The sequence below is a fragment of the Carassius carassius genome, chromosome 27, assembly GCF_963082965.1.
Source record: "Carassius carassius chromosome 27, fCarCar2.1, whole genome shotgun sequence".
Lineage (NCBI taxonomy): Eukaryota > Metazoa > Chordata > Actinopteri > Cypriniformes > Cyprinidae > Carassius > Carassius carassius.
Window position 1 is genome coordinate 7,410,498 of NC_081781.1, and position 22,552 is coordinate 7,433,049.

Sequence of the window (22,552 nt, forward strand, 5' to 3'; positions counted from 1 at the left end):
TGTGTGTGCTAAATTCATCAGCTGTGATCATATCTGATCATTTTTTTTATATATTAAATTTAATTAAATATAGACTACTACATTATATGTTTTCTCAATCCTGTTGGCTGTAATTTGTATCTCCTCTAGGTGTCTGAAATTAGAGACTGTGCAGAAGATATTCCTCACCCAATAATTTTAGATTGCTTTTAGCTCCTGCTCTCGCTTTAATATGAAGTTCAAAAGACCCAAACAAGACAGCTGTTTCGATTAAACACATGTATAGCGCAGTGATGATTTATAGCTGTCCTGTATGATCATTAGAGGGCGCTAGAGTTCTAAATGTAAACCCGCTCCACCCCTTCTAGCGGTTTGATTTCATTCAGCCTGTTTTTCCTCTAAACTTCATAGGCTTACTAATCACAGATTGTATGTTCGACTTCATCATAAAAAATTAATTCAGATGTTTTTACTTTCTAAAACGTCTTACAAGGAATCTTATTAATTATTTAGACGTTTTCAAGTGTCTCAAATAGAGTGGTAGTGTTTAGAGAAAAAACGTGTAAATGTAAAAAATAAAAACATAAAAATATTTCTACTATGAGTAGAAAAAAAACATGCAGAATTGAATTTTAGCAATTTTCTTTTTATTATTTTACAACAGTAATAATGGAAACATGAGACACTTCCTCCAGTGTTCAGAGTGTAATACTAGTTCTTGCACAGAGTTTTACTCTACAGTGAATTTCCCAGCATCATTTGTGACAATTTTTTGAAACCCCAGTTTACAAAGCTGCCTTCATTAACCAACAAGTATATTCCTAAGTAGAAACAGTAGAAATTGAAACCAAAATTAATAAATACAAAAACAATTCTTAAAAAGCAATCTTTCCAATAAATATGCATCTAAAATACAAAAATTAGTTAATCAAAGGCAAACCTAGGCTTAAAAAATAATAGTGCTTCATTCTACTACACACCTGACGTGTGACATTTTCATAAAACCTCAGTTGGCCTGTCAGCGACACACTTTTGTAAATGGATCACATTCATTTTTTTACAAAATTCATACTTAATGCGATACAAATGCTGTCAGATTGACTTGTGCTCTCCAGAAAAGTCTAAATAAGTATGTTTTTCAGGTCAAAAAAGCAATGGCTTGCAATAACTGCATAAGCACTTGAAATAACGTCAGTCTCATCATGGTAAGCGAATAGCACTCACTTATGTTTACCATGCACTACATTTGACATAATTAGTATTTTCGGTTTATAGAACATTCTTCATTTAATGCATGGACAATCTTCGTCATCCTCCAAAAATAAAATGAGAATTTCTAGCCTTTGTGGAACTATTACATGTAGATGTGCTTCAATGCATGAGCAGATTTGAGAAATAAACAACACTGCTTCACAGTAACACACAATCAGAAAGGTCCTTTGAGACGAAGCAAACAAACATGCTGTTCCAGACACACTAACAGGATTGTGCATGTGGCCACTACAAGCCCGGTTAAAAACCTAATATTTGGTCCACGATTCTTAAAACAAATAGAAAGTATCATGCATGTATAATTTTGAGACAGACTGCATGGACACAGTTCAGCCTACAGTTGGAGAAATGAATTCACAGCATATTTGTGAACAATTATCACTGTCCGTTTCAATGAAAGTTCTTTATAACATCAATATTACAGCAAAATAAGGAGATTTCAAGTCATCTCAGGAGAGTCTGTGATCGTTTGTAATGTGCTGTTGGAGATGTTTAAGATTTAAATTGGAGACTGAGGTAAGCTAGAAGACTCCAGCTTGACATCACTGGACACTTTTTCAGAAGGCAGCTCAGTGGGAACCTTCAGGAGAGACAAACATGTGTTCAATTAACATTGCTTTAAGATCTGCAACTCTTTTTCATTTCCCTAAAGATGGCAATTAATTGACAAAAACGATGATCTTAAACATCAGGCTACTGAAGGCCAAATACACTTGAATGCACTTATCTGATCAAAATACTGTAAAACCTATATTGTAAATAAATATATATATCTAGCCAGCTTTCTCAGACACAGCATGGCTTTTGTCCTTTTTGACTTTGATCTTGCATTTAACTGATTATAAATGTACTGCGATATCTCCTACTTCATATTATCAAGATTAGCAGGGTTGAGCCTCTTGCTATTTGGCATGTTTAGTTCACAAAAGTGATGAGAGGCAACACTGGAAATTCAAATCAGAGGAACTTACTGCTTGTCCTTTTTTTATATCGCTCACATTGACGCCGTGTCTTTTGAGGTCTGATTTAATCAGAGCTGTAAAAACAACACAGAAGTTTCTCAGTGCTCTTCAGTAACACTACTGATTGATGAGAAAAAGCCTGTAATTAGGAAAATGAACCTGTTAGAACAATGCCGAGGAGGATCCAAGCACACAAGAAAATGTTTCCGCTGAGTGGGCCATAGTCTGTGGTAAGCTGCCCTTGGATGAGAGTAAAAATGATGCCGAACACCTAAAATTAAAGACAGAGTATGAGGCAAAAATATGTAAGTAACAAAGACTAATTCGAGAAAACTCTAAACCTGTTCTTCAACATATAAGATGATAGGCTGAAGAACTACAGTAAGTATATCAATATTTAATGTGGGTGTGCACCTTACCAGGCTGTTCAAATTGAAAGGTGTTACCATGGCGTATGGAAATGACTAGCTGAAAGCTTATTGCAAAAATGAAATCAGCCAGGAATGAGCAGGTCCTACATACCTGTGCAAATGCATTTAGAAGACCAGATGATGTGCCCTCCGACTCAGGGTATGTGATTTCGACGCCAAATTCAAAGCCAATGGGAAGGTAACCAGTCATAAAAAACCTTTAGAAAAGAACAATAGTAACATGAGTCAAATACACCTACATGTACCTGGCAGTGAAAACTATTTGAATGTGAGAAGTTAAAGTACGGCATGTACAGTACAAACATGTTTGGGTGAATCACACGACGAGGAAGCAAAACATGATCAGTGATCACTTCTGCTGTTTTTACCGAGCGCCAACCTCCCGCTCTCTCTCTAGTGAAGCCAATAAGGAAGTGACTAAAACTTCAATTCATCGACTGGCCACTTGAGGACTCCCCATGTTAAAATGCACAACTTTACAGCAGAAAAAAATCATGTTTACAGCCTGGTGCAAAAAAATATTTTAGTCTAAATAGCAAATTTTGCCCTTCATGACAACTGTGAGGGGGGTGAATTTTTTTATAACTCATCCGTTTAAATCATTTTAAGACTGGAAGTTCTGCATAATTAAGGGCGTGGCCACTTGAGTGACAGGTGGATTGCCATTGCTGACACTGCCGTCGCACTAAGTGGGTGTGGCTTCAGCAAGTAGCTCCCGCCTTTTTGCCCATTTTCGATTGTCCGGGAGAGTCGCCCGGTGACGCGCTGCCAATAGGGCAACGGCTCGCTCTGCACACTTTAGGCTTCAAAAACACACTTCAGGAGTCTAAGGATGACGTCACGGACACTACGTCCATGTTTTTATACAGTCTATGGTTTTTACACACACAAGTGTGCCACTGGGTTGTTCACAAAAATGTGCTTTAGATCAATAAATATTTTTAAAAAATTGTTTATTTGAAATAGATTGTTTTAAATTTATCTGAAATATAGCTTTTGTGACATTATAAATGTTTTTGATATAAATGTTTCATATAAATATTTTATAAATGTTACTGAATATATATAACATACATTTATGTAATATAAAAGTATATAACACAATATGTTAATGATATATGATAATATAGTATGATTATATAAAATACAAACAAAATATATATATATATATATATATATATATATATATATATATATATACATACATAAAAGAGCATGTATATTCAAACTGTGTGTGGTAAGAGAACAAAGGAACATTGACCTGTCTGCACTTATGAATCAAGATACTAATTTCAGAAATGATAGTAACAGCTACACGAGTTGAACTCTTGTAGCAGGCTTACCCTAGAACACCAGCAGTAAAAAAGATAACAAGCAAATTTCCCAAGCTCAGCGTGAATGTGAACACCACCATTCCAATGAAGGACAGGATGTAGACAATCAATGTAGTCAATCTAAAGGACGAGAGGAAAAATGAACAACTCTGACAAGCTGCTTTTCTCAGATCTGAAATAAACAGTAAATGCATAAAATTAAGTAAGGAGGGTTAATCCTATTAAAAATGAGTATATGTGTGGTCACATTTATCATTGTTCTTTCAATAACAATCTGGAATTTGGTCTGGTTGGTTTGAAAGTGACTTGTGTGTGAACTGTGCCTCATACAATAAAAAACTTGTTTGTCCGCAATATTTTACCAATGTGGGACAACATCTTAAAAAGAGAAATTTTAGATTAAGGTTAAAAGATAAGCTGCTAATAATCAAAATCTTACACTAATACAAGTGCCAGAGCCAAATACATTAAAGCCATTTAAATTCAATTACAATCTAAATTTCTGAGGAAAATAATATTCGGTTTCCTAGATATACATACTTATAGGTTTTAGTACGATCCAACCAGATTCCACACAGTATGGAGCCAAACATTCCAGCCACCACCAAAGTCAAGCCGATTCTCCCTGTGTTTAGCTCTTCGCCCTAAAGAAAGAGTTTTTAAAAGTTCAAATTAGCATTTCAGTCATGCTAGTATTTACGAGCACTTCATGTGTCTATATGCCTCTTTAAGATGAATCACTTGATGAATTCCCCAAATATTAAGTCACTGTGGATAAAAGCATCTGCTAAATGAATAAATTTAAATATAATACTGTCCTAAAGCAAGCTCTGATCTCAGGATTTTGGGATTAAAAGCTCACAAAAGCAAGTTCTTCTAACAGGCCTTCAGTTTGTTAACCAGTATTTGGTTGCAACAAACCGCTTTTAAGTCAAGTAACAGTTAGCAATCATTTATTTATAATTACAATTAAGGGTATTAATTTTGTACAGCACTTTGGTCAACTTTGGTTGTTGTAAAGCGCTTAACAAATAAAGTTGGTATGGTATGGTATTTATAGGTTAAGAGGTTTGTTGCAAACGAGTGCAGAATGCATTCTTTCTGAGCATGGTCTACAACACTTTGACTAACTTTCAATGTTTTGTTAGGGACACGTCTTTCAAATGGACCTCACAGGCAGATATGGATACGTGTTATGTGTGGTAAGAAATATCACATGGTGTGCGCTCACTAAACTTAAGCCTGGTGGGAAAGCCTGCAGAACATTCGGACACATCAAACTTGGGAATGGATACAGTGCTTGTCTCTTCATTTGGACTCTGTCATGAGTAGCAGGCATGCATGAAAAGCAGCTAATGAACTGCAAGAGCCTGGACAATAAAACGGTGACCAGCCAGCCATTCCCGGCAAACACTATAAAAAGTGCGCCTGAGACGGACGCAGAAAGACTCCTACACACATGCACGTGGCATGTTCATGCTAAGTTTATCAAAGGTCACTTACCGGATAATGAGTAATTATCATTTGATTGAGAAGTGTAGATACAGAGTAGAATGATCCGGTCATGATGCCTAAAACAATATCAAATATTTTATAAATTATGTTGAAAAAAAAAAAGATTTGACAAAGTTTGCTGAAGTGCAGAAATTTCTATATAATGAAACTGAAATTGTAGCATTAGAGAAGATTGATATTGTATTATTACTGTTAATAAGTTAAAGTTAATAATAAAGTCCTATACATGACAAAATAACTAGCCATCTCATAATAAATGGTGTATAGTGTGTGAATAAAAGCACGGGGAACATATTAAGATGAGATTAAAGGAATAGAAAACCCTTAAATTTAAATAATTAATAAATAAGATTTAAATAAATCAATCAATCAATTTATGCATTTAGCAGACGCTTTTATCCAAAGCGACTTACAGTGCATTCAGGCTAACATTTTTTACTTAACGTGTTCCCTGGGAATCGAACCTACAACCTTGTGCTGCTAACGTAATGCTCTACCACTTGAGCCACAGGAAATTTAAATTATTTATTATTGCCACAAGCAAAAATAAAATAAAAACATATATAAAATTATCTAAAAATGTTATTTATTATAATTAAATACATAAAATTGTTCAGTGTGAGTAAAGGATGACAGAATTTTAATTTTGCATGAAATAACTGTCTTCCTCACCATAGCTGATGAGGAGAAGAATGAAGGGCTTGTTTTTGAAGAGGTTGATGATTGATTTCTTGTAAGAATAGTCTTCAGCTGGACCGGTGGAGAGAACAGCTTGTGCTTTGCTGGGTGGGAGTGGAGGTCTGTCCTTAAAGACTGAGAAGACGAATGGGAGAGACACACGTGAACTTCTACTACTGAACACGTCTACAGCGGTTCTGAGGGGTTAACACACTTGTATTCGTTTTGATACTCTTTAAAATTTGAATCACTCTTGCATACAAATCTCTTGTCTATGTTTCTAAAACAGCACTTTTCCATGTTCTGATGACAGATGACACATCATTATATGCAAAGATTGTGAGCAAGATGATTCCAAGTCAACCAGTTGCAACTTGTTTGTGTATTGTAAACTTTAAATGGCATAAAAGCATACAGAAGACTGTATGAGAAAAGGCTGTTTTGCTCTTTCTCTCAACTGCTGGAAAAAAAGTTCTAACAATGTGAATTGTAGATAGTTTTTACCAAATATTGTTAAAAGGAAGAGTAAAGTTGAAGCTCCAGCTGTTCCATAGAACATTATGCTGATGTTGTGGCCCATGAGATCTTTGTCGTCGGCTGTGTTGGGAACCAGTACAGGTGGGAGCAGGAAACCGATGGCTACACCAAGCTGAAAAAAGAAATGTATTACACACAGTTTAATAAACATATCAGTATATGAAACAATGAAACACTAGACACTTTAAGAATACTTCAGGTTACACTTTAGGTTACAGTGGTTCAGAGTTACAGTGTTCATATTACTCTGCATTTAAATGCTTAGCACCCTTAAAAAAACTGTATCATGGTAACCATAGTTCCCGCCAAAATAATAACATACAATAATCAATGGAACCCAAAACTTCTTTGTTACCAGTATTCTTTCAAATATCTCCTATTGTGTTCACAAAAGAGTGAGAGTAAGCCGTACAGGTTTGGAACGGCAATTTGCATTTTTAGTGAACTATACCTTTAAAATAATTATAAAACAAAGTTACTTTATAAGAAAAAGTTGACAATAAACTATCTTCTCTATCTTTTAAAGTAATAAAATGAGTAATGTTAAACATTAATGAAAGATTATCTTGTCTATCTCATAATATATATTATGATACAATGTTGTATCTTGTCTGTCTCTTAGTTAAAATACAATTATTTTTACTAATAAATATTTATGATATATTTTATCGCTCTCTTTATCAATTTTATAACAAAATTATACAAAATAGAAATTGACTATCAGCTTGAACCAGCTGAATTCTTAAAAGACCGGTTTAGAGCAGAAGTCCAGTTTAAATCTAGGTGGATTTTCCATCTTTTATTTTATTGGAAATTATATTCTATTTTTTTAGAAAGGGAAAATGCTACTTAACGTTAACAACATAACGTGAAATTATTTATAATGTTGACCTGACTTCAGCTGTACGTAATAAATAAAAAAGCAAGTGACATTCGTAACATGTGAAATGTCGAGTAATATATGAGTAAATTATTTTTTCATGGCATATAATTTACAGGCCACACCTGGTTGCCCAACACCGCTGTGGCACAGGCCGTGGAAACTTCTCTCGGGCCGAACCAAACCGATGCGATTCTGGAGGGGAGGCCGAGGATGAACACCTGAGCCACAGAGCATATGATCTGGGCAGTCATGGTGACCCAGAACAGGCCTGGCCCCACGCTGGCACACTTTACCCACGCGCCCAGGGCATTCAGTCCGGCCCCTAACAACGCCGTCATCCTCAGCCCCTTCTTATCCAACAGCCACGTCGCGGGGAAGATTAAAGGCACATACGCGACCATATAGACCACGGAGAGCCAATCAATAGCGATGCTTGATACATTATAATAGTCCATGAAGATATTGGTAATGATGCTGTAATGGATCCACTGAAAGGCGTTGACGAGCGAATAGAGGCTGAAGACCCCAAGAACGGCAAACCGCCTCCAGTAGAGTCTCGTCTCCAGAGCTTCGATATTCTGTTCGCCCGGCAACATCGCCTCTTTTTCGTCCGGAGATGGAAGCTCCTGTTCCAGCGCCTTCGGATCCAGCGTTATATGGACCGATCCATTGGAAAGCTCCTTGTAGTCGCTGTCCTCCTCTGTATTTCCTTCAGTGACACTGCCGTCAGGTGTGTTGTCGGGCAGAACATGCTGCTCCTGAAGAAACTCACCTGCCACCATTTCGGCAAATGTAACCCCTTCAACTAGACATAAACGATTCTAGTTTATATCAGGTTAGACTAGACTAAAAAGGTGTAGCCTAAATCTCTTCCTGAAGCGGTGAGCGTATGAGATAAAGAGATATTGATGACGTATTCAGATGCTCCACTTGATAATAACGCTGTAATTAGCTACAACTTAACAGAACTGGGGCCACGTTCCCGATCACTACCACCGGCTTCAGCAGCATGCGAGTGATGATGGCGTGATGCGCACATCCTCCTCGGATTTGCTTACCCTGATCAGATCAATACAGTAAGTGGGTTTATATGCTCGGCGAGGACCAATGAGACTGCAGACGGGGCGGGGCAAGTATAGGCGACTGAGCCCTTTCTTCGTTACATCTACACTGATAAAGTATACCATGAAACAGGCGAGCTGCATTGAATGGCGTTTTACGCTTACGCTCATCTTAGCATTTTAAACTGTTTGATATCATTCTAGGGTTACTTATAATGCTTAAAAAAACTTATACAACAATGATAGAATACTGAGACAAAAGACAAAAATATAACCATCAATGAAAAAGAATTTGGAAAAAATCCAGCTCCAGGCACTCGGATGCAAAAATTAAAAAGTCTTTATTGTTTAAAAGGGCTAAAGCATGAAACACCAACGCGAATCGGCCCTCTGGCCTTCATCAGGGTGTTGGTAACAAACAAACAGAATCAAGCCATACTTATAGTTGCATTGATTTCAGGTGTGCCACTCTGGCACTTGCAACACAAATTTTGTGTTGCAAGTGCCAACACAATTTTTGTGTTGCAAGTGCCATAGTGGTACACCTAAAATTAATGCAACTATAAGTATGGCTTGATTCTGTTTGTTTGTGGACCTGGATTTTTTCCAAATTCTTTTTCATGAACAGTTTACCCTTCAATGAGCACCAGAGGATACAAGGGATACCAGCAGCGCTCCAGTTCCCCTTTGTTCAATATAACCATCAACTTTGTATTTTTGTAACATACTTTTTTGACACATATAGGCCTATCATCAAATATTTATAGCCTATTAGTGCTACCAGTATTACAACATCAATATTGTAACTTATTTGTAACATTTGAACTTTTAATGCAATATTTTGCAATGGCAAATTTTTTTTGCAATTTTCACTCACATCTGCAAATTCCCAAATTCACTGTTATCCCACCAGTCACTATTGTGACCATGAAGATGTTTACTCATTTTATGACCACACTCCACAAAACTGAATATATCTAAATTTTTTTATATTAATACTAGACATATTAAAGATAATGTGTACCAGAAATCTTTGTCATATCTTTGTAAACATACTTTAGTAAGCTTTCGTTTTGGAAGCTTTGATGCAGCCGTCATCTTCTCAAGGTGCAAACAGGAATTAAACTGATTTGGTCATGTGACAGTTTATATTAATCATGTGAAAGTTAACTGCACGTATTTAATTAAGACCCTTTATTTTTTTTTCCTTATTTGCAAGAAGTGAACTAAAACGTCAGTCAGTAAGGTTTTTAGATCTTTATAAATGAAAACCTTTGTGACCAGATGGATTAAATGGGTTTTGTTCAATCCAAATCTTTTACCTTTTATAAAAATTATACACAAACTTTAAATGATAGGCCTACATAAACATTCTATAACAACATGAAAACAAGTGATGAAAACGCTGTAAAATTGGTCACTTTTGCAGCTAATAATGTTATGCAACAAAGCAATACCTCTTGTTCTTGTGGCATTGAATAGAAAAAAAATTGGCTATTTTATCTTTATTCCATATTATTAAAATAGCACGAAGGTCAAGGTGAAATCAGTGTAGGCTAGTTTCAGTCTGGACTTGGTGAAATGTGGGAGACTTTTACAAACATCTTTCAAAGCTAACATGACAGTGTAAGACAGACTACATAATGTTCAATGCAGTTTTTAAAGACGTATGACAACGTTGTTTCACAATACTTCTTTTTAAAGACAAGTTAGAAACCATAAAATACAATTCATTCCACTGAAAAAGCTATTTTTAACAGTAAAATGGCCTTTAAATTATTAAAGTTATATTTTAATCTACAGGCTACTGAGTTTTGGCCTGAGTATGTTGCTTAGGGATAGTGAATGTTTTTGATTTTTTAATTCATATAATTAAAATATTGTTGGTACAATATGACTAAGGATAATCTTAAAATTATGTTAATAAATTTCTTTATGTCTAGGTGTCCGTTCAAAAACATTCAGCCATCGACGCCTAGAAAATAAGTCAAATTGTTTATAACACCTGTATCGAAACAGTTCGCGGGTTTCCCGCTGAATTTGGCTAACGTTGCATCGTAAACTGTTGCCACAGTTTAGATGTTTAAAACGGGTGTATTTAAATATTTGATATTATACCAATAATAACACTGCGCGAGATTATGAATTTTGTGAGGGAGCGGCATTTGAGCTACTAGTGATTTTCAAGTTGAAATCATGTACAATGCATAACTTGACTGTATATGTTTTTCTGGTGTGGAAGAAGTGGCCTGTGTTGAGTTTTGATATTTGGAAGTGCCACGGGGCTTGTTTGGGCTATTTTTATATGGAATTTGGGATGGTTTTGTTACACAGTGCTGGCAACTCTGCAATATATATATATATATATATATATATATATATATATAAACAACTTCCGGCGGCGACACACATTACCGGAAGGCTACATGACATGTCTGGTTACCATGGTTACAGCTGTTTAAACATCAAGGACTGAAATGGCCACATGCTGATTCGCCTTCACAAGTACCCTACATATGATTGATAATAATGTCAAAATCAAAGCAAGACCAACTGTACGAGTTCAATATGCAGAGGGAGACGTGGTGTCGCGTGGAGACAACCAGTAGGTTCTGGAATTTACCTGAAAGGAAACACTTCTGCGCTCACCTCCAGAACAGCTGTGACTTCAGCGCGCTGCAGACCGCGCGCCCCGAGCAGCGCTCCTCCTGGATGGACAGAGACGACAACAGCAGACATCCCGAGCGAAGACACTTCGAGGACAGCTGTAAGACGCGTTTGAAACTTCTAACTAATAAAGGCTATATTCGACATATGATGAAGTAAATTACGATCTTTTTTGTCCTTCCAGATAAAAGTCATCAAGTGTTAGGAACTTCAATCAACCTCTGTGAAGATTATTTTTTTTCTCCAGACAGCAATACACGTGTAATGAAGCGATCTGGCAATTAAAAAGTGGATTAATTCATATTTTTTATTAAAAAAATAGTCAAACTGTTATTTATCACCCTTAATGTGAAAACCTGTATGACTTTCTTCTGAAAGGAATACAAATGAAAAAACATTTGAATAATGTATTAATAGGGAAAATTGGTTTTAACCCAGCTCACAAAAACAGTCTGAAAGGTTCATGCATGATAGTTTTATAGAAAGCTTGAAAGCACAAGACATTAATCAAAGTCCATTTGTTTTCTCTGAGTGAGCACTTTATTAACAAAATGAAATGATATAAGAAAAAAAAAATTCTAGCTTTTTAACTTAGAAAACAACCGAAGGGCATTTTGTGTTGTGACCTCCATAACTGCGTCTGAAGATATTCCCTTAACCTTCGCAATGTATTCACAGCAGATCATTATGTTTCCGGGCTCATTTCTAACCTAGGGCAAAAAAAAAAAAAAAGATAAACATGGATAGTGAGCTTCAAAACATCTCAGTCATACAGAAAATCAGATTATAATAACAGTTTAGGACTTACATGTTTTTCAATCCCCAAGGCTGGAGAATCTGTCTCGAGGCAAATGTGTTCCAGTGGAATCTGTCTGATTAATTTTGCTCTCTGCATTTGAAATACAGTATCATTATAGTAGTGAAAAATACAATGATGTCAAACCTCATGTTTGTCACTTAAATTACATATAGGTTTTAATAATACATAATTTTTGGTTCAAACATACAATCATATGTACAGAATGTACTAATATTTGAATTGAATGACATGTGACATGGAACTAGGTCATTCTTCAATATATGAGTCAAGTCTTTATTGCATACTTATCTGATTTTATGGCACACAAGCATAATGGTAATTAAATTAGAATCCTTATATAACCTGCTCGGTTTTGCTGACAGCAGGCGGAAAGGAGAAGCAGAATCCAGCCTGAACCCCTTCCATAGCAACTGATGGCTTGCCGGCAAAATTATGCAATAATGCTTGTCTAATCCCTAAAGACATAAAAGTAGATTTACTCAAGAAATTCAGCTGCAACTGTAAAGGTCACAGAGACATAATGATTTGTTATCTCTTACCTAGTTCTTTCATCGTGTCTATGGTAACCTTGGCTGCTGAGCGGGAATGTACATTCCTTTAAGATAAAAGAATGGAATGAGTTATGAGCGTTAATGAAACTACAAAATGAACAGTCAGTTCAGGATGTATAATATATCTTGCAATACCAAGTAATGGTAAAAAGTAACAAACAATGTATCCATTTCTGAGCTGCTTTTATGATTTCCTGTTACTCTCCAATAGAAAGACCTGTTGCTACTCACACTGGCAAATCCAGTTCTTTAGATATTTCAAGTTGTTTTATAAAGACTTTTATCTGCTCATCACGCTCTTGAGTAGTATTTGCAAACCAGGGGGTAAAATCAAGACCAATCTGTGAAGAGAAAAAAAATTTTTTTGCAAGTATAGATCACATTATGTAACAAGAAATAGGTGAACTACAATACTGACTCAAGATTTAAAAGCAACATTAGAAATGTGAGGCCTAGCTTCCCCAGTCTTGTATGATTTTCATATTTTTATTAATTTTATTTATTATTATTATCCCTAGACCAATGGTTCATTGTAAATAACAATATTTGAAGGCTCCATAATTTTGTAAGGATTTGTAAAATAATTTTTCTTTACAATTTCTACCTGATAAAATATGGAGTTAGAAGATTCTAATTAATTTAGATACTAGCTCTACAATAAAATACAATAAAATCATTTTAAATCATATTGATCACCCCTTGTAAGTTTGCTAAGGACTTCTTTTCTTTTTCTCATTTTATTTAATTAATTTCACATCCCTTAAATTGACCTCTACTTTCTATATAAAACGTATAATCAAAACAAGCTGAATGTTTTATTTTTGTTTGGTAAGTGTTGGCACATTTAATTTAACATAAAAATACATTTAAAAAATCCAGAGCAGTGTCTGTTAAAAAATTGTCTGAAAAAGACATTATCTTATTTTACCTCACCGACTGCAACAATATCAGCCCTGTACTTCTGGAACAAAGGAAGGAATGGCTCCAGGTCCTGTTAAAACAAAACTAATATTTTTGCACTAAAAGGTCACAATATAGCATATGAAGCAGGGTAAACCTATCTTTCTATGTCTTGTTTTGTTATATTCACCTGAATATTGACACTATGCAAGTCTTGCCCTGATCCTTGAAGGGGATGAATGCCAAAACAAGGGAACACAAAGCCAGGATAGCTATATCAAAAACATTAAATATTAGTAAAGCTGCATGTGTCCATTTCTGTGTAAGCATACATGGTGTGTGTGTGTGTGTGTGTGTGTGTGTGTGTGTGTGCGTGTGTGTGTGTTTGTGCAGCTAGAACACTGTCATTCCAAAAGCCACAGGAAACTCCTCAGTGAGAATGTTCTCATACAAAGCTTACGTTTTTGACAGCAGAATAACTTTCTCAAACTCACTGGCTCCCTCTGTAACTGCTACAAGAGCTTTCACTCCAGCCTGAAATTACATTAATTACACAGAAGAAGTCATTGTTGGTCTTGTTTGTCAGCTTTTATTGATTTGTCCTCTTAAGATTGACAAAAGCTTACTCTTTTAGCTCTCAAAAGGACGTCATCTATATCCTAGGGGGAAAAAAATATTAAAATAACTTTATATATAAACTAGATTCTGTAAACATCTGTGCAGATGATTTCTGTTTGGTATGACAACAAACACTTTTCTGTATATAGTTTACATAAACACAGTGATACTGACAACATAGCTTACAACAGTTTACATTTAATATTATATAATAGCATTTATCTTTGTTGTTATTACTGTAACTTCATCCGGTCAAAAAGTGGCCTAATTAATTATTATAAATACTGTACTGTGCAAATCAATAAGATCACTCTGAACTATCTGCTGAGAAAACAACTTAAACCAGTTGAGACAAGCAAACCTGCTGAAGCTGGTTTAGGTGTGGTTTTCTGTAAATCTGTAGCACACATTAAAACGGTGATGGATCCGCTCATGATAAAGACATCGTGTTTATGGCTTAGAGATAAGGCTTTCGCAATTTCTTACCTGTGTAAACTCATTTGCTGACAAGTGACAGTGACAGTCAATAAGCCCTCTAGCCATGATGTTAGTGTTTATAAAAATAATTTTAGCACGTTTCTGTTTAAATTTGTAAACAAAATGTGTTATTAAACCACTTGTTTTCATGATCTCTACGGCATTTTCTGTCCGTTCTGATTCTTTGCGATGGAGATCGGAACGTTTCTTCCGCTGTTTCTGATAGGGTTTGTTTCGTTGTAACACATTCTGCTTCCGTTTCCAGGATTTATTTTGAAAAAGAAGCGGCAGTCATGGAGGCAGATCGTGAGAGCAAGGCAGATTTTAGAGTACATGTCAAGTCGAAAAAACACGTTCGTGAACAGCTTGAAAAGTATAAAGACTTATTTAAAAAGTTGCTCGATGGCCAATGCCACATTTCCGAGGAGGACAAAGCTAAATTGCTGCAGGAAATGGTTGTGGTAAGTAGTAGAAAAAAAAACACGTCAGTTCAATTATTTGTGTTTATTATGTGTACGATGGTTTTACTGTGGAAACGCTATCTGTTTAACTTGTGGTATTTTTGTGGAAACCAAGTATTTGAGTTATTTATGACATCGATGATGATTTTTCAATCGTCTTTTTTTTATCATTTAGAACTTTGAATTCACAGTGCAAGAAAATCTAGTTATTGGTGGCTTGTCCTGGGACGAGGTGTCAGAGGATTATTGTGAAGGTAAGTTACTGTCAGTTTTAGAGAACTCATTACACTTTTGCAAACCAAACCCAAGCCATAACATTATTAACCGTTACTTTGTATGTTCAGACTATGACAGCACAATAAATGACATTCTGGATGAGAAAATAGTAGAGACCGCCTGCAAACGCAACTCTTACCCAAAGCAAATACGCAACCAGGTTGTACGATCATTAAGAGCAGAAAGGAAACTTCTGGTGAGACATGTTTATTATCATATATATATATATATATATGTATATATGTTTTTTTTCATTCATCCATAAATACAGTATAAATAAATCACTAACAAATTTTGTATTCAATTATTAAAACAGTAATATTACAAACTTCAGATATTAGAAAATATATTAGTCTTTATAGTATTTTATGTGCAGGTGCATCTCAATAAATCAGAATGCCGTGGAAAAGTTAATTTATTTCAGTAATTCAACTCAAATTGTGAAACTAGTGTATTAAATAAATTCAATGCACACAGACTGAAGTAGTTTAAGCCTTTGGTTCTTTTAATTTAAAAAAAAAAAACCACCAATTCATGATCTCAACAAATTAGAATGGACTGAGGCTGGGGTCAAGGCATACAGACTAGGGATGGGCGTTTTCCACAAATATCACATTCGAATTTTTGAACTCACAAAAAACGAATATTCGAATATTAGTTTATTTAAATTATATTTAACAAGACAGACGTTATGTATCAGCAACATTTATTGTTTCCGTCATTTTTGAACAAGCCTATAAACAATAAGCTTGAACATTACGCTACATCGTGTTTTGTAGCTGAAAACCTTTAACAATGTGTGCAAACAAACAAAAAAGTACAGATTAAAAGCAAAAAAAAAAAAAGTGAACAAAAGAAAAAACGTAAATAAAGCAGCCTGCAGCAATTAGGCTATTGTACAGAACGTAGCCTACATTTAACTTGGAAACTTTGAAACTGTTAGCAAATCTTTTTTGCTTTTTTTCCCCCTATTGTTTTACATGTTCTTGTTAAGGAACACAGGTATGTCAACATGATCGGGGGAAAGTCGGCTCCTTAGTCTGTTAACAATAAGGCCGGCCGCGCTCTGACGGCACAGACGTTGGCGGGACACACAAATAACGGTGTGCTAAGAGACTAAGTTTTTTGATGCGCTTCGTGTTTTCGTTTCACCACTGAATGGGATCCTCATCTGGTGGAATAAATGGCTCCAGTAAGAACTGTTCCCACTCGTCTCGGCTGGACTCTCTGTATAATCATCGCTGAAGAACTGGCTCAGCCTTTTCCGGCGGCTGCATCCACGCCAAATGCTCGGATAATGTTCAAAAAGTTTTTTTTTCTTACTTCTCTCATGTTTTCATTGAGGAACTTGAGATGTTTGTGCCGAGGGTCTAGGGTGGACATGAGAAGAAGACTTTTCTCCAAGTTAGCAGTGTTTATTCGTTGCTTGAGATAGCCTATGCCGCAACAATGTTCTTGAATTCGTTCTTTTTCTGTGTTTTTCCACAGCATATTTGAAGCACTGTAAAAGACCACAGTTCTTATTCATTCATTAATTATTTTTTGCTTACAGACATCTTCAAATATGCGGTAGAGAATCACATAAAGTGACCGAATTAGGTTTTATTGTTGATTTTTTTTTTTTTTTACGGCAAGCAAAAATATAGTGCAATTCTAATATCATTTTTATTTATCGAATAATTACAGCAGAACGAATATTCGAATGTTTGACTATCCGTGCACACCCCTAATACAGATGTGTCAAGGAATTTGGCAACAGTTTTCGTATTCCAATTGTTAAGTCACTCCTGAACCACTGACAACTTCAGAGGCACAGTGGTCAAAAGTCCTCTTTTCAGATGAGAGCAAGTTTTGTATTACATTTGGAATTCAAGGTCCTAGAGTCTGGAGGAAGGGTAGAAGCTCATAGCCCAAGTTTCTTGAAGTCCAGTGTTAAGTTTCCACAGTCTGTGGAAAAGGTCTCTCTCTCTGAACGTGGAGAAGACAAAGGAGATTGTTGTAGACTTCAGGAGAGCACACACTCGGCACGTTCCTCTGACCATCAACGGTGCGACTGTGGAGAGAGTGAGCAGCACCAAGTTCCTGGGTGTGCACATCACAGAGGACCTCTCCTGGACTGAAAACACCGCAGCACTTGCCAAGAAATCACAACAGCGTCTCTACTTCCTCCGCAAACTGAGGAGAGCCAGAGCCCCACCCCCCCATCATGTACACCTTCTACAAAGGCACCATCAAGAGCATCCTGATGAGCTGCATCACTGTGTGGTATGGCGCCTGCAACGCGTCCTGCCGAAAGACTCTGCAACGCATAGTGAGAGCAGCTGAGAAGATCATTGGTGTCTCTCTCCCCTCCCTCCAGGACATTTATGGAACACGTCTCACCCGCAAAGCCCTCTGCATCACAGGTGATCCCACTCACCCATCACACAGCTTCTTCAGTCTGCTGCCATCAGGGAGGAGACGGCGGAGTCTCCAGGCCAGGACCAGCAGACTGAAGGACAGCTTCATCCACCAGGCTGTCAGGAAACTGAATTCACTCCCGAACTTGCCCCCCCTTCCCTCTTATGCCCCAGGCACCACTGAACTATGAACCCCCCCCCACACACACACACACTAATTATATGATGGCATGCACTAGTCACTTTGTGCAGCATTGGTCTGCTCACTACCTCAATCAGCATGGAACAGACGTCATTCCACTACCTCATCAGTCAGTTAAATAAAATAACTGCTCTTGAGCCCTTTGTCACTTGTCACTTTAATCAGACGTAAGATATTTTTAATAAGGGTTTTTGTTTTGCACAAAATCTTTTATCTGCACTGTTGTTCACTTCATTTATTTGCACTATATCTGTCATTTGCCCTGCGCTGCTTTATTTAACTTTATTTTTAATTTTATTATATGCCTTTTTTTTACATTCCCTTATTGTATAGTTTTATCTACATTTTATATTTGATCTAGATTTTTTTTAGGCTTTAATGTTCTGTATGCACCGGGGTCTAAGAGTAACGCAATTTCGATTCTCTGTATGGATGTACTGTACATGTGGAAATTGACAATAAAGCAGACTTGAACTTGAACTGTGTTGATTTGGGGTGTAATGTCATCTGCTGGTGTTGGTCCATTGTGTTTTTTGAAGACCAAGGTCACTCTGCACCCGTTTACCAATAAATTTTGGAGCACTTCATGCTTCCTTCTGGTGACCAGCTTTTTGAAGATGCTGATTTCATTTTCCAGCAGGATTTGGCACCTGCCCACAATGCCAAAAGCACCAAAAGTTGGTTAAATGACCATGGTGTCGGTGTGCTTGATTGGCCAGCAAACTCACCAGACCTGAACCCCATAGAGAATCTATGGGGTATTGTCAAGAGGAAAATGAGAAACAAGAGACCAGAAAATGCAGATGAGAGGCCACTGTCAAAGAAACCTGGGCTTCCATACCACCTCAGCAGTGCCACAAACTGATCACCTCCATGTCACGCTGAATTGAAGCAGTAATTAAAACAAAAGGAGCCCCTACCGAGTATTGAGTACATGTACAGTAAATGAACATACTTTCCAGAAGGCCAACAATTCACTAAAAAGTTTATTTTTTTATTTTTATTATGAAGTAAGGAATTCTAATTTATTGAGATGCACCTGTATGAAACTAATTATCTTTGGGAACACCTATCAGACAGAGTTAATTAGTTATGACACCCTGACGAAGGCAAAATAGCCGTAACACATAGGTGTGCGCTTGTCACCGGTTTTTAAAAACTTATAGCCATGATGAAATGAAGGCTTTTTAAAACTTTTTGAATAAGATTCAAGTGCCGTGGACTATTATTATTTTTACGAGTTGAATCACCCCTTGCACTCAAAGAGCACCGAGACAAGGAACCAATACCCTGTGCAGCACTTCTTTTGCATTCTTTACTTAGAGTAAATTAGTTATTTTTAAGTTTTACATGTTCTACTCCTGGCCAATAGATGTCACAATATATGATGTCATTATTCTTTTAAGATTTAGAAATTGTAGGTGTTCGATCTCTGGCCACTAGATGTCATAATAAAACACTATTGTGTTTGCTGAATTAAAAAGTACAGTGTTTTTTCAGAGTACAGCTCAGTTAGATTTTTTTTTAGAAGACCTAAATGTTGTTGCGTAAATGAAGCTTTTATGTTTTTTATATCCTTTATTTTAGGGTTTGTATGAACAGACAGTGAAGCCACAAGACCTAAAACCAGACCCAGTTCAAGGTGTGTGCGCCTTTCTTTTCTTAGCAAAAGTGCATAATTTGTAAAACTGTGCTTTATGCAGTGTTTGTTACTGGCTCTTAAACATTTTATTACAGACACTGCCATCAGAAATGTATCAGCTGCTGCACCTGCAATGTTGAAACAAGCCAGTACAGTTATGAAGGTATAAATCAAGTTTAATTACTTTTATACAGTGCCTCCTGAATACATGGTACTACATGCTTGTCCATTTTATTGTCTTATAATTTTAAGTATACCAGTGAGATAAAAGTATCATTACCATAGACAAAAAAGGATTTATAATTCTAAATGTGCTCCATTTTCTATCATTCTGTTCAGTCTCTGAAAAGTCTGAAGCAGGCAGCCGAGGGCTTGCGTCAGGTACTTGACATGCAGCCTTCAGCGGAGTCGGTGGAGATCTACAGTGAAGTGTTTGGCAGCTCAGTAGGAGACGTCTATCCAGACCTTCACCACAGGCTTCCCTCCACCATCAAAAGAGCTGCGTCTGATTCAGAGTACAGTGCAGACTATGTACCTGCTCCAAAAACCATCCAAATGACTGATGCAAATTAATGTCTATATCTGTGTGTGTATGTATCATTTTGTATGGGAATAGAGAAGGGCAGTATGGGAGTATTGTATTGACACCTATTATTAGATAAGTGTTTTGTATGTTGATTTTTACCCATATCATGTAAATAAATATTCAAGAAATACTTTCTGCATATAGTTAAAAATGAAAAATAAGTGCTACATCAATTTCTTTTTCCATTACAATAAATTACTTTTTTGGAGAACTATTGTGCTGATGTGGTCCAGGTTCATACCACAAGGTGTTGTTGGTCTACCAGTACTGGTTTCCCAATACTGGCACTGAGCACGTTTTAATTAAACAACTGGGCCAATTACAACATGGACTAACAGGATCCTTTTTTATATCGTAAGTAAACGATGATAACATTTTTTAATTCTTAACACATTTACAAATATCTATAGGCCAATATCTTATAACTGCCAAAATTTGTTAAGTAAACTGATGGAAAAGAATATCAGGATTAAATTCTACTTCTGATAAACTTACTACAGGTGCATCACAATAAATTAGAATGTCGAGGAAAAGTTCATTTATTTCAGTAATTCAACTCAAATTGTGAAACTCATGTATTAAATAAATGCACACAGACTAAAGTAGTTTAAGTCTTTGGTTCTTTTAATTGTGATGATTTTGACTCACATTTAACAAAACCCCACCAATTCACGATCTCAACAAATTAGAATATGATGACATGCCAATCAGCTAATCAACTCAAAACACCTGCAAAGGTTTCTGAGCCTTCAAAATGGTCTTTGACAATCATTGACACCCTTCGCAAGGAGTGTAAGTCACACAAATTAATTTGCCAATAAGCTGACTGTTCACAGAGTGATGTATCCAAGCATGTTAACAGAAAGTTGAGTGGAACAAAAAAGTGTGCAAGAAAAAGATGCACAACCAACCGACAGAACCGCAGCCTTGTGAGGATTGTCAAGTAAAATTGATTCAAGAATTTTAGTGAACTTCACAAGGAATGGACAAGGCTGGGGTCAAGGCATACAGACGTGTCAAGGAATTTGGCTACAGTTGTCGTATTCCTCTTGTTAAGCCACTCCTGAACCACAGACAACGTCAGATGCGTCTTTCCTGGGCTAAGGAGAAAAAGAAATGGACTGTTGCCATTGTTCCAAAGTCCTTTTTTCAGATGATAGCAAGTTTTGTATTTCATTTGGAAGCCAAGGTCCTAGAGTCTGGAGGAAGGGGGAGAAGCTCATAGCCCAATTTTCTTGAAGTCCAGTGTTAAGTTTCCACAGTCTGTGTTGATTTGGGGTGCAATGACATCTCCTGGTGTTGGTCCATTGTGTTTTTTGAAAACCTCAAAAAGGTTAGGTCACTGCAACTGTTTACCAAGAAATTTTGGAGCATTTCAGGCTTCCTTCTGCTGACCAGCTTTCTGAAGATGCTGATTTCATTTTTCAGAGAGAATCTATGGGGTATTGTTAAGAGGAAGATGAGAAACAAGAGACCAAAAAATGCAGATGAGCTGAAGGCCACTGTCAAAGAAACCTGGGCTTCCATACCACCTCAGCAGTGCTACAAACTGATCACCTCCATGCCAATCCGAGTTGAGGCAGTAATTAACGCAAAAGGAGCCCCTACCAAGTATTGAGTACATGTACAGTAAATTAACATACTTTCCAGAAGGCCAACAATTCAATAAATGTTTTTTTTATTTTTTATTATGAAGTATTCAAATTTGTTGATGTTGAGTGAATTGGTGGGTTTTTGTTAAATGTGAGCCAAAATCATCACAATTAAAAGAACCCAAGACTTAAACTCCTTCAGTCTGTGTGCACTGAATTTAATACGAGTTTCACAATTTAAGTTGAATAACTTTTCCTCGACATTCTAATTTATTGAGAAGCACCTTTATAGTGTCACTTTGAGCGCTAGACTAGAAATTGCCAAATTTTGAAACTGTCAATCATATTCCCTTTTTATTTTAACCCACTTGATTTTACTCGAGGGCTTTCGTTGCCTGATTAAAAAAAAGTAACAATAAATAAATAAACAAACTTTCTGAAATCACCAGAGAGTAATTTCAAGGAATGACCCAAAAGCGTTAAAAATACAAAAACACTCATACCGCCTGAAGTTATTGGAGTTTTTTTTATTTTTTATTTTTTTATTTTTTATTATGCCTTAACAACATATACAGAACAATACAGCAGACAAAATAATAAAGCCAGGGAAATAAAGGAAGAAAGAAGAGAAAAAAAGGCAAGACCATTACATTACTCAAATATTTTGAAGACAGAACATAAACGGACAGTTTTAGTAGCCTTTCTATTA

The 22,552-nt window shown here is 36.3% G+C and overlaps 4 protein-coding genes across 5 annotated transcripts; 2 read left to right on the forward strand and 2 right to left on the reverse strand.

The window, feature by feature from the left end:
* Positions 1-604: 604 nt before the first annotated feature.
* On the reverse strand, positions 605-8,651 carry flvcr1 (FLVCR heme transporter 1). The gene is made up of 11 exons (XM_059512389.1): positions 7,714-8,651; positions 6,676-6,820; positions 6,166-6,306; positions 5,482-5,549; positions 4,519-4,622; positions 3,988-4,098; positions 2,736-2,841; positions 2,373-2,484; positions 2,223-2,287; positions 1,764-1,831; positions 605-1,730 (listed from the first exon to the last, which is right to left on the reverse strand). The coding sequence occupies exons 1-11, from the start codon at positions 8,371-8,373 to the stop codon at positions 1,691-1,693; spliced, it is 1,620 nt and encodes a 539-aa protein (XP_059368372.1). The 5' UTR covers positions 8,374-8,651; the 3' UTR covers positions 605-1,690.
* A 2,399-nt stretch (positions 8,652-11,050) lies between these two features.
* Positions 11,051-11,619, forward strand: LOC132106585 (spermatogenesis-associated protein 45-like). The gene is made up of 2 exons (XM_059512393.1): positions 11,051-11,419; positions 11,504-11,619. The coding sequence occupies exons 1-2, from the start codon at positions 11,182-11,184 to the stop codon at positions 11,602-11,604; spliced, it is 339 nt and encodes a 112-aa protein (XP_059368376.1). The 5' UTR covers positions 11,051-11,181; the 3' UTR covers positions 11,605-11,619.
* A 217-nt stretch (positions 11,620-11,836) lies between these two features.
* Positions 11,837-14,896, reverse strand: tatdn3 (TatD DNase domain containing 3). 2 transcript variants are annotated; one of them, XM_059512391.1, is made up of 10 exons: positions 14,695-14,896; positions 14,217-14,249; positions 14,051-14,124; positions 13,781-13,862; positions 13,619-13,681; positions 12,922-13,031; positions 12,679-12,734; positions 12,482-12,594; positions 12,128-12,208; positions 11,837-12,024 (listed from the first exon to the last, which is right to left on the reverse strand). In XM_059512391.1, the coding sequence occupies exons 1-10, from the start codon at positions 14,833-14,835 to the stop codon at positions 12,019-12,021; spliced, it is 759 nt and encodes a 252-aa protein (XP_059368374.1). In that variant the 5' UTR covers positions 14,836-14,896; the 3' UTR covers positions 11,837-12,018. The 2 variants fall into 2 exon arrangements, with proteins under 2 accessions (XP_059368374.1, XP_059368373.1); XM_059512390.1 differs by having other exon boundaries at positions 11,837-12,029.
* On the forward strand, positions 14,869-20,381 carry nsl1 (NSL1 component of MIS12 kinetochore complex). Its single transcript, XM_059512392.1, has 6 exons — positions 14,869-15,146; positions 15,322-15,400; positions 15,491-15,618; positions 19,611-19,665; positions 19,761-19,828; positions 20,005-20,381. Exons 1-6 carry the CDS (start codon positions 14,979-14,981, stop codon positions 20,236-20,238), a joined length of 732 nt encoding a protein of 243 aa, XP_059368375.1. The 5' UTR covers positions 14,869-14,978; the 3' UTR covers positions 20,239-20,381.
* The last annotated feature ends 2,171 nt before the right edge of the window (positions 20,382-22,552 follow it).

What these genes read in the sequence shown, in the direction of transcription:
- tatdn3 (XM_059512390.1), bottom strand. Translation starts at nt 14,835, where the DNA reads ATGAAAACAAGTGGTTTAATAACACATTTTGTTTACAAATTTAAACAG. An exon ending in TCCTTTTGAGAGCTAAAAGA is followed by an intron (nt 14,125 to 14,216) that starts GTAAGCTTTTGT and finishes ATGTAATTTCAG; the next exon opens with GCTGGAGTGAAAGCTCTTGT. An exon ending in GTTATTCTGCTGTCAAAAAC is followed by an intron (nt 13,863 to 14,050) that starts GTAAGCTTTGTA and finishes TTTTTGATATAG; the next exon opens with CTATCCTGGCTTTGTGTTCC.
- flvcr1 (XM_059512389.1), bottom strand. Translation starts at nt 8,373, where the DNA reads ATGGTGGCAGGTGAGTTTCTTCAGGAGCAGCATGTTCTGCCCGACAAC. An exon ending in TTCTAAATGCATTTGCACAG is followed by an intron (nt 2,485 to 2,735) that starts GTATGTAGGACC and finishes CTTTAATTTTAG; the next exon opens with GTGTTCGGCATCATTTTTAC. An exon ending in ATATAAAAAAAGGACAAGCA is followed by an intron (nt 1,832 to 2,222) that starts GTAAGTTCCTCT and finishes TCTCTCCTGAAG; the next exon opens with GTTCCCACTGAGCTGCCTTC.
- nsl1 (XM_059512392.1), top strand. Translation starts at nt 14,979, where the DNA reads ATGGAGGCAGATCGTGAGAGCAAGGCAGATTTTAGAGTACATGTCAAG. An exon ending in TGCTGCAGGAAATGGTTGTG is followed by an intron (nt 15,147 to 15,321) that starts GTAAGTAGTAGA and finishes TTTATCATTTAG; the next exon opens with AACTTTGAATTCACAGTGCA. An exon ending in AAAACCAGACCCAGTTCAAG is followed by an intron (nt 19,666 to 19,760) that starts GTGTGTGCGCCT and finishes ATTTTATTACAG; the next exon opens with ACACTGCCATCAGAAATGTA.
- LOC132106585 (XM_059512393.1), top strand. Translation starts at nt 11,182, where the DNA reads ATGTCAAAATCAAAGCAAGACCAACTGTACGAGTTCAATATGCAGAGG. An exon ending in AAGACACTTCGAGGACAGCT is followed by an intron (nt 11,420 to 11,503) that starts GTAAGACGCGTT and finishes TTGTCCTTCCAG; the next exon opens with ATAAAAGTCATCAAGTGTTA.